This window comes from Miscanthus floridulus, chromosome 6 (genome assembly GCF_019320115.1).
Source record: "Miscanthus floridulus cultivar M001 chromosome 6, ASM1932011v1, whole genome shotgun sequence".
In the NCBI taxonomy this organism is placed as follows: Eukaryota; Viridiplantae; Streptophyta; class Magnoliopsida; order Poales; family Poaceae; genus Miscanthus; species Miscanthus floridulus.
The window spans coordinates 9,860,624-9,871,363 of NC_089585.1; the positions used below are offsets into that span (position 1 = coordinate 9,860,624).

Sequence of the window (10,740 nt, forward strand, 5' to 3'; positions counted from 1 at the left end):
ATCACTAATTTTAACCAGCTTGTACAATATGAGCAGAGACAAATATCTTCGGTTAATGCTCAGAAGGATTCAAGTTTTTCTGCCTGGTAATGTTCCTTGCACAACTGAATGAACTTCAGAACTTTTGTGAATGTGATAGCAACTCTGAAACTGATTGAAGTTCAAAGATGCTAATGACATTATTAGTGATGTATATTAACAAAAATTGAGAAGATACTCTCTTTTGCTGAAAAATGAAGGTGATAAACCGGACCGTGAAATTTGAACGGGGCAGAAACATAACCGACGCCCCATCCAATCGTGTATAGGCGTCTCTCTGGGCACTTTGCAAAGGGCAACCTCCATGGAGTGGAGAGCAGAGCACAGGAGGGCACCCGTTCTTCTCAATTATGCCGGCGCAGCACCAAAATGGAACAAAAAACAGATACGAGACGGCGGCAAGATAAAGGTGTTTGGGGTGAGTTTGTTCTCGAGATGTGGCCAGGTATTGTGGCTTGGAACTAAAAGAAGATGGATCTCCAAACAATCTTCTCCTGGCTAGGCGTCACTCTGGGCTCCATGCGGCAGTCAGGACGCCACTGAACGGCGCCTGCTGTTGACTCATGATATAGAGCCCGATCTCTCTGATTTCATTCAGACTTTCAGACTGCGTGAGAATATTTTTTTTAAAGGAGTCCAGAATGACATCTTTCGTCTGCTCCACACCGAGAAACACAGGCAATTTTCAAATCAAAACAAAACAGATCCCACAGATCTTCTCCGGATAACCGGACCTGAAATAGAAGGCAACTCCCAGCCCAGATACTAGCAGAGGAAAACAGATGGAGGAAGAATTCAAACGACGAGGAAGCGCAGTAGAGACCAGAGACGGCGGCTGGAGGTGAAGTGCACGATGGAGCCTGTTAGGGTTTGTCGACCCACATTCTTATAGCCGGTTGCCGGCGAATGGGCTCTACTGGGTGGGGGCCTTGCCTCACTAGCAGTTGGGCTTTCAGGCCCAACAGCCACTTGTCACAGTGTTATCCGGAAACCGTCATTTGAAACGGCGTTAAGAGACCGCCGCGCCGTCTGACATGACGATAGGACCTTATACTTGATGATGGTGAGTCTCTACCCCGCCACTACTTCATTTGCCCTCAGTTGGTGGTAAGGATCCTATCGCCATTTGAGTATCTGATCTGGCGGTATACTATCAATGGAGACCAATGACCAAGGATATCATTATTACTAAAGTTCTTGACAAAATCACCTCCAGTGCCTAATTTATCTTCAACCACCGGGTATTCAATTTAAAATATTACGTACAACTCGTACCTGTTTTGGTCTGGATTTCCAATGTGCCAGACTGCTAGCTTTGGTGATTTTTAACCCCTCTTTCTAAAAGTTTGCTCATTCCTGTGGCGTAAGGCTCATTTCCACATTAATTGTTGTGCAAAGTTCCTGAACAAGTATTCTAATTTCCATGCATCAAAACAAAACATGCTTGTGGCTCTTCTGCTGACAGTCGAGAAGATGAGTCCGTTGCCACTACAGTAACAGCAGCAGGTGATTGAATTCCAGGAGATGCTTTCTTTCAGCTGGTAACCGGAATGGCAACTAGTGAAACTGAAAGTGATCCTCAGACGCCTATAGCCTGTCAAAGTATCCATATGGCAATATTTCTTCAGATTGGGGATAAAAGGAACGTGATGGCAAAAGATAGTGTGAAGAAAGGGATACACATTATCCACCACTGCTGTATCATTGTAGGAAAAGGATACACATTATCTGAATCCAAAGAGGAGCTGCCTTTTCAGCTTTCCCCGAATGGGCTGTAGCATCAGACGTTTTTGTCATTTGAATTTATTGCAATCTTGTGACGAAGAGATTTACTATATTTGTTGCCACAGTTCTCTTTTCATTGTTTGAAGCTGAAGCAGGTTTGGAAATTGTGGAACTGCTGCTTTGCTTCAATCCATTGTTCTTCCATTACCTTTCACGATTTGCATTCAGCTCATCTTGCAACGCTTTCAGCGCATATTGCAACGCTTATGTATGCTCGTGTCGGTGAAATGTTCACAACGTTTATTCGTTAACCACATGGCTAGCCGTGAATGTACAGCCCACCACTGTCACTCCGCAACTGGCTAGGGCACCGTTTCTTTGATACAAGCACAACGTTTTTATTCATTAACCACATGGCTAACCGTGAATGTACAGCCCACCTCTGTCAATCCGCAACTGGCTAGGGCACCGTTTCTTTGATACAAGCATACAGCATTATAGCTTGTTTGAGAAAATATACATTGGCAATTTTCTACATTAACAATCATTCAAAAACTTCAGAGCATACTGAACCTTCAAACCTACAGACCTTTTGCGTCACTTCGATTGCTTTAAGACAGCATGTCTCCTACCTTGATCTGATGTATACATGATACCAAATTAATTTAGCCTAGTAACTACAAGGTTGTGGAGGCTATCTGGCAGTCCTCTCCTACGGACAAGGCATATTTTTGCCTCGTGTCAAAATTCGCACTAGCATTTGTCGGCTAACATATGGTACTATTGTTGCTAAAGTGCTAATTACAGATACAATGAGTTGGAAAACATGATACCCCGACGCAAACTCTCACTTGCCTTCTCGAACTTCTTCTCAAGGTTAACCTCCCCTACGGCTTCAGCAGCAGCTCTCAACTGAGAACAAGTTGAGAGTTAGAATAGAAGGCTCAAACATGGAACAAAAGCTTGTGAAACATGGAACAAAAGGACGTTCACTATGAGAGTAGTCACAAATAACGAGCAAGCATCATTGATAGGCATGGTGCGCATCCACCTATCATTATCCGAATAGCACAGGCACAAAATGTAGCCGGCACCCAATCACATGTACTGTAGCTGGTACACAAGGGCACATCTATATCTATATCTATCTATCTATATCTCCTATAAAGCTAATCCCCACTACAAGTCTATCCCACATGCAAGTCATCTATATCATCCCCCACTAACTATCCACGTCATCTCCACAGATAGCGATGTCATCCCACTAACTTTCAACATCTTAATGCATGCTATCCACATCATCTTCACTTAATTTCATTTCAAATTCTTTGCAATCCCTGCGGCAACGCGCGGGGTATCTTCTAATGTTCCAAACTCACCAACCCCCTAAATCCCCCCTAAGATTATCATTGATTATCCTGCCAACCAAGGTGCAAACGATGCACAAAATTGAGCAGTAACACATCTACAATTGATTTAAACTTTTCTTGTGCAAATTAATAACTTCAACACTATATCAGAACTATGGCTCAAACTTGTATGACATATTAAAGCATGTCACATTGACAGTAAAATTCTCTGACATAGTGACATCTTATAGTGGACATTTCCCAAGCAGCCTTACCACATTCTAATTGGCACGTGCATCAAGCCTAATACGGTAAGTCTGTAATCAAAGGAATGCATCCATACAACCAAGTGACACTGAAAGTGTGGAAAGCAATAAACACATGATGGAAGGTACTTATGTTGGAAGGAGATAAAGATGACAGTCTACCTGATTCAGAAATTCATCCAGCCTTCGAGCAAGCCTTATGACACTTCCTTCAAAAATGTCGGTCATTTCCATCACCTCTGCAAAGGTGGCTCCCTGTATGAAGATAATAATACATACAATTAAGATAAAATTAATGAAATCACAGTAGCCTTTCCAATAGTCTAAAATTGCATCTTATCAGAAATTAAACAAAATAAGAACCAAAAATCGAACTGGATATTAAGATGTTTCTAAGGTCAACAGAATTTCCAAAAGGGTCTTAAAAAAAACTAAAATCAAGAGTTGTACAGGGCCTCAATCTCACTAACCCTTGACCAGCAGTACATGACATCCATAAGGTAGGGTCTGCAGGTTGATTCAACGTATTCCTCCACATTTACTTCCAGTTTGCATTCTTTTTGTACCTAAAACAATGAGAGATCAAATCAAGTACATGAAGATAAAAAAATATACAGGAGGCAAAGAAAACATGCTCTTTGATCTCAGTGCATTGGAAACAGGAATGGGAAATTTACATCTCAATCAAGTTCAGGGACATATCAAAGTTTGAGACAAGTATGCACCTCAGCTATTTTTCTTGCAGCCTCCTGAAGTTGCATCATCGGCCTAGAAAGTTCATTTCTTAGGCGTATCTGCTCACTTGATTTATCACAAGGTACAAAACAGCTAGCAAGGGAAGCAACTTGATGATGGTCAAGATCATTAAATGTACCTAGACAGATGGAAAATATTAAAGCAATGCAACTACAGTCAGAGAATAATTGGACACACAAAATCATATAGAACGGATACCATTAAACATAAGTTCAGTGATAAGCAGTTCATCCCCTGTGTCTATTAAACAGGCAGCACGTCCCTTTAACTGGAGAACACCATCAGCATCAATATGACCAAGCATCTTCAGAACGCGGGACCGGTTCTTAAGTTCGTCTCTAAATTTTTGTAGCTGAATGAAGAAGTTACAAATTCATTTAGCTGTTAGAACGGGTCCAATTGGACCAAAGGTAAAATAACGAAACCAACCTGTGAATCCCGCATCTTTGACTTGAGTTGCTGAATTTCACTATTCAAGTCTGCTTTTCTTTGGTACCAAGATAGTTCCTGATCACTTTGACCAGACTAAGATAAAGAGCAGCAAAAGATACGTCAGTCAAAAACAGAAAATACATTATTCCAGATACTTCTTGATGCAAAGGTGACAGAAATATATACCTTATGAAGTCTGTGAGAGCATTGTTTCTGCTCAAGGTCCTCAAGTTTATGTACCAAGTCAACTAGTTCAGGTTCTTGAATACCCATATCCTGTTAATAGTATTAGACAATCAAAGTGAGTGCATGCTAAGCATTTGTTCTGATAGAATTGCCAACAGAGGGGCAGAGGGCAGAGCAAGAAGTCATCAGAAGTCTCTGAATATGCAAGGCAATATCAGGAGCTAATGATCACGTGAATAGATTTGTTCTTTACACATAAATTATGTGCAGAAAATGCATTCAGGACCACGATAAAAAAAATACATGTTCCATATATTTGGAAATGTTAATTGCACAACAAAATTGTATCAGAGAAGGAACAATATTACAATTCACAGGTATGTAACAAGACAAGAAGAGCTGGGTTCATGTAAAACTAACCATGATTCCATGTGTTTGAGTTTGTTATAATTTTCCAGAATTTAAGCCACAACAAAAATGACACTTTAGGCGCAAATACAAAAAATGCAAGTAAATTTCTGTAAGAAGAAAAAAACTATCATACGTTGATTGGATGTAGCTTCGGAAGGCCTTGGGGGTAGCGCTTTCCTAGTTCTTGCACTGCAAAAAGTATATTCTGTCTTGCTTCGGGTGGTCGTAGATCAGGAGGAATGTTGATTCTAACACTGCTTAGACCAGATACTAAAGGCAATGGTACAGGCACCTGCAAATACCTCAAGATTAATCCGAGTAATACCCCAGATGATGATAGTCTAACATGATAAGACCCCTTGTCATAAAGCTTCAACTTACCACATGCATTTCACCCTTCTCCCCTGGGCGAGGCGGGCATGGCTTTGAACGTGATCCATTCTGACTGGAATTAGAGGAGCAGTGAAGCAAGGTGTCAACTATATAGTTATTGCTGCGCGATGCACTTAATGCAGGGGGGAGAGTCCCAGATACTGGAGGTTTCTTCACTACATTTACAACCACACCCCATCCCCAGTCTGTTGAACCATCCCTCACTCTAACCTGCCACAATGCAAAATACTGAGTGGGAAGAATATGTATAGTTTTGTAAAGCCTACAACAGAAGTGATCACAAAACAACAGTTCATCAAAGAAATAAATAAGTGAGCAGAAGCAGAGGAAGTATTTCTACACTTTCTAATCAGCCAAATCCAAATAAAATGGTAGTGACACAGCCTCCTTGACTACAAACAGAAAGAAGTTGTGAAAAAATGAGTTACCTACCAGCCTTCCAGGAACCAAATACAACAAAGCCCTCTCTGGTCTAATCATCTCAGACATGATTTTCTTCTCTAGTTCAGATATATCAAGCCCCAGTTTGTGATATTCAGCAAGATCAGTCTGTACAAGGAAATGTGCAAGTCTAGTAACAACGACGATGATGACAAATAATATTGAATACAGCAATTAAGATAGCATACCTCTCCAGAAGAATCAAGCAAGGTAGCTTCATCCTCCAACCGTGTAATCTTTTGAACTATTTCTGGCAATGCCTGAAAAGCGAGGGTAGTTATTTTTAACATTGGCTAGTGTATGACAGCAGAAGCATCTATAAGAGTTACTCAAACAAACCTTCTCATACTGAAACTGATGGAATGAATGCCTAATCACATGCTCAGCGGTAAATTGGCCCTCTACACGGCTCATTAAGTTCAGAATAGTGTAATAGCTCAGCCGAAAAGTACTGATAAGAGGTGCTGGTTTGCCTAACACCATGTCCTTGATAACACTCATTTCCATCTGCAGAACATACTCATGTTAAGTCGGATGGACAAAAGCAACAGATTAAAAGATAGGCGCAACACATGATCAACTGGAATAGTTAGCATAAGAAATCATGAAAGCTAAAAAGTTCATCATAAAGCAAGCATAAGTTTAGAACAAAACCAAAAATTTTAGGTGGGGATGTTTCAACAACACAAAATGAATCTTTAAGCACACCTACTCAATTGTATTTAAACTGCCAAGGTTCGATGCAGTCTCAAAGCATATCATAGATCATGTTGAATTAAGTAAACATCCGTTTGCATACCAACAAACAGTGAAACTGATATACAAAGAACAAAAGATGGAACCTAATAAACATCAGGTGGATTTCTAACTGCAATAGAAATAGCAACAACATTAGATATTAAGGAAATCAATGATCAATTCTCATATCAGATTTTGTCAACTCGACACAGAAAGACAACTGCAGAATCAGGATGCACTGGGATAGATTGTGTTGTATTCATCCCAAGAGGAAGCCCAATTTTGTTAAAATAGTTTGTTAAAAACAAGTCAAGTAGTCAATAAAGACACACTAAATACCGTCATGAACACCTTGACATGATATATGAATTGTACTTGAAAAACAAAGATAATACGGACATAGAACAATGGACCTTTACCTTCTCATCTATCATTATAACACAAATACCACGTTCATCCTTGCCACGCCGGCCAGCTCTTCCACTCATCTAAGAGTGCAGTCCATGTAAAATTAAAGTAAGAATGGGCTTGTATATGTCCTCTCTATAAACTTACATGTACGAGTTTATGCCTGACTTGCATTTCATACATAAAAGATTTACCTGTATATATTCTCCAGATCCAATATAGCGGTTAGTATCACCATCCCATTTTTTGACAGAGGTGAAAACAACGGTTTTTGCAGGCATATTAAGACCCATGGCAAACTGAAGCAGAACAATAACAAAATGAAGACTGTTACTGATCAAATGATGCAACTAAGAGTAAAAAAATGCACTATTTGCATAAAGTGTACAACGATAGTTCTCTTACTTTACCTATTTGAAAACTAAAGAAAGAATCCAATCAAGAAATTCAACTATACCCCTTATACCATAGTTTTTACGGCGGCGTGGCGAGGCGCGGCGACCCACCACCTTCACACCTTTACAGCGTCTATGGCGCGTGGCGTGGCGACGCCATACACACATCGGCGTGGCGAATACATACATTATAGTCTAGGATATTAGGAAATTATATTGACAAATGGTAATGCAAATGTAGCTTAAAAGGTATAGTCTACAATATTAGCAAATCAAAATAGCAATGTAAATGTAGCACAAAAGACAGAGAACTCTCTCATCTCTCAAACCGGGCTCATTCTTTACTGTTACTGGGCCCAAAACCGGCAATTCGGCTCGGCCCACACCTTTGCGCGGCGCCCGGCCGCACCCAGGCCGCAACGTGGGCCTGGGCCGGCAAAGTGCCGCGGCCGCGCGCGCCCGCCTGGGCCGCGAAACGGCCCAGCCGCTCTCCGCCGTCGGATCGCATCCGACGGTCGCCCGGCCGTCTCGCCCGAACAAAAAGGCCCGGCCAGCCGCGTCAGCTGAAACCCTAACTCCCATTCTACTCCTCCCCTTCTCTCTCTCAGTCGCGCGGAGCCCGAGCGAGAGCGAGCGTGAGCGAGCAGACGACTCGGCGCCGTCGTCGGCCCCCTCGCCGGCGAGCGCGCTCCCCAGCGGGTGAGCGCGCCGCCGTCGAGCGGCCTGGCTGCGGCGTCCCTTTGGCCAGAGCCCGGCGAGCAGCGTCTCGGTCTCGGTCTCGGAGGGCTCCAATCGGCCACTCGGCCTATACAGGTACCCTCACGGCCTCACCCTCACCCTCACCGTCTATTGCGCCCGCCACAGCGCACAAAGGCGCCACAGGATGCCAAATCGGCGCCACGGGGATGCCACGGCGCTATGGCGGACGCCATACACGCCGGGGCCGTGGCGTCGCCGTGGCGAGAGCCAGAAAAACGCCACGGCGATATGGCGACGATATGGCGTCGGTATAGCGACGCCTTAACAACTATGCCTTATACTACATGTAAGAGATAAAAAAAAAAGTTTAAGGTGAAGAGAAATAATCAGGATAGAGATCATACTGTCTCAGTAGCAAAGAGAGCTTTGACAAGACCTTCTTGAAAGAGCAACTCCACCAGCTCCTTAATTATTGGAAGAAGTCCAGAATGATGTACGGCAATACCTCGCTTAAGAAGCGGCAACATCAACTCTATAGCAGGTAAACTTCTATCTTCCTCGACTAAACAACCAATAGCATTACGGAAAATCTGCTCAATGCATTCCTTTTCGTCCTCAGTGTTGAAGTCAAGTTTTGACATAGACATGGCATGGTGCTCACATTCTCTTCTACTAAAGCTGAAAATTATGACTGGTTGAAACTTGCGCTCCATAATCATCTGAAAGTTAAAATGCACTCAAAATTAAGCAAGGATATGAGTGTCTCAGGTCCAAATAAGATAACAACACTGAAATTCAAATGATATATCATCAACTGAACAGTAAATATTTACTAGTGAGATTTCAACTTTAAGGCTCCTTAAACACAGCGAACTTTACATTAGAAAGTTCCATGCACATACGAACTGGTAAATTCAGAAAGCACACTAAGCCAGAGAATATCATGCACAGAAGAATGCGAGTGTCTGCCTACCTTGACAATTCTGTATATGTCAGAACTCCCAGAGGCGCTTCCACCTTTAGCAATCCGGCCACTCGCTTTAGGTCCACCACCTTTCCTTCCATCCAGTTGATTATTTTGCTTAGCAAACGAGTCTTGTAGCTTTGCAAAGTTATCTTCTCTAAACTGGCCATTTTCATCTACTACAAGGTAAAGACCAGAACCGCCTATTGGAAACACATAGTGCTGCAATGGTGTTGGCCTGAAGTCCGTATACACAACGTGACAGGGCTGCTTGTGCAGGCTGCATATCCACTCAGCAAACTCGGTCGCATTTGACATGGTAGCGGAAAGGAAGACCATCTTGATGGCAGGGGGCAAGAAAATGATGCTCTCCTCCCACACGACTCCTCTCTCACGATCCTTCATGTAATGTATCTCATCGAATATAACCCAGGCAACCTCCTTAATCACCTCGGAGCCCCTGTAGAGCATTGCCCTGAGGATCTCTGTCGTCATGACCAGACACGTGGCGTTGGGATGGAGCGTGACGTCACCAGTCATCAGCCCAACATCTGTGAACTCCTGGCTGAGCTCCCTGTACTTCTGGTTGCTCAGGGCCTTGAGCGGGGAGGTGTAGATGACCCTCTGCTTATCCCTGAACGCCATGGCGATGGCATACTCGGCAACGACGGTCTTCCCCGCCGAAGTGTGCGCGGAGACAAGCACGGACTCGTTCCGCTCCAGGCACGCGATGGAGGTGCTCTGGAAGGGGTCGAGGTTGAACGGGTACTGCTTGGCCATCTCCCCGTTGAAGTCCGGGTTGGCGAGCGTCCCGTGCACCGCCTCGTCCTTGGCCGACTCGTACCCTTTCGGGACGGCGACCTCGTGGACGCACGAGCGGGAGAGGTTCCGGCGCTTGGCCGTCGGGTCCGCCTCCGCCTGCGACTGCGCCGGCGCGGGGCTCGGCTGCTCCTCCGCGCTCGAGTCCGGCGCCTTGCGCTTGCAGGTGCTCTCCGCCTCTTCCCCCATCGGCCCCCGCTCGACCCAAACCTAAGGTACAGAACCCAACGACGCGTCAGTAGGTCAGATGCGAATACAAGGTTTGGGTGCTTGGTTTCGCACAGCAGGGAAGGGAAGACGAAGGGGTGGGCATACCTGGCGGTGCTCGTCGCCGGCGAAGGGCCTGAAGAAGACGTGGGCACCTGGCGTTGGGCGGCAGCGGCTGTCGCACAGTCGTCTCCACGAGAGAGGGAGACAGCGCGCGCGGCGGGGGGCGTCGGTGGGTTGGGGTTCGCGGCGGCCGGCGGGGGAATGGCGAATGGAAGCAGGGGGAGGCAGCCCTGCAGGGATAACAGGGCTCCTTTGAATACTTGCCAGTTGGGATACCGGCCCAGTCTCCGCCGGTGGAAAAAAAAAACCCCGTGAATTTGCTGCCCTCGCAGATCCACGTGACCTTTTTGCTTGGCGTTGTCTTTTGAAACAGAGAAGTCTGCTAAAAAAATGTAAACAGATAAGTTGCACTTAAAGAAACCGAGAAGTTACAAAGTGCAGCCAGTCTA

At 44.4% G+C, this 10,740-nt stretch overlaps 1 protein-coding gene across 1 annotated transcript; it reads right to left on the reverse strand.

Moving 5' to 3' along the window:
• Positions 1 to 2,137: 2,137 nt before the first annotated feature.
• On the reverse strand, positions 2,138 to 10,529 carry LOC136461626 (DExH-box ATP-dependent RNA helicase DExH10-like). The gene is made up of 17 exons (XM_066460910.1): positions 10,337 to 10,529; positions 9,212 to 10,231; positions 8,643 to 8,957; positions 7,339 to 7,443; positions 7,156 to 7,224; positions 6,338 to 6,505; positions 6,187 to 6,258; positions 5,990 to 6,106; positions 5,546 to 5,767; positions 5,298 to 5,456; positions 4,754 to 4,843; positions 4,565 to 4,660; positions 4,334 to 4,487; positions 4,105 to 4,253; positions 3,850 to 3,945; positions 3,542 to 3,634; positions 2,138 to 2,676 (listed from the first exon to the last, which is right to left on the reverse strand). The coding sequence occupies exons 2-17, from the start codon at positions 10,208 to 10,210 to the stop codon at positions 2,566 to 2,568; spliced, it is 3,015 nt and encodes a 1,004-aa protein (XP_066317007.1). The 5' UTR covers positions 10,211 to 10,231; positions 10,337 to 10,529; the 3' UTR covers positions 2,138 to 2,565.
• Between the last annotated feature and the right edge of the window lie 211 nt (positions 10,530 to 10,740).

Excerpts from the sequence above, each read along its gene's own strand:
- LOC136461626 (XM_066460910.1), bottom strand. The coding sequence starts at position 10,210 with ATGGGGGAAGAGGCGGAGAGCACCTGCAAGCGCAAGGCGCCGGACTCG. Across the intron at positions 7,225-7,338 it reads GATCTGGAGAATATATACAG|ATGAGTGGAAGAGCTGGCCG; the intron begins GTAAATCTTTTA and ends CTGCACTCTTAG. Across the intron at positions 2,677-3,541 it reads TGGATGAATTTCTGAATCAG|TTGAGAGCTGCTGCTGAAGC; the intron begins GTAGACTGTCAT and ends ACTTGTTCTCAG.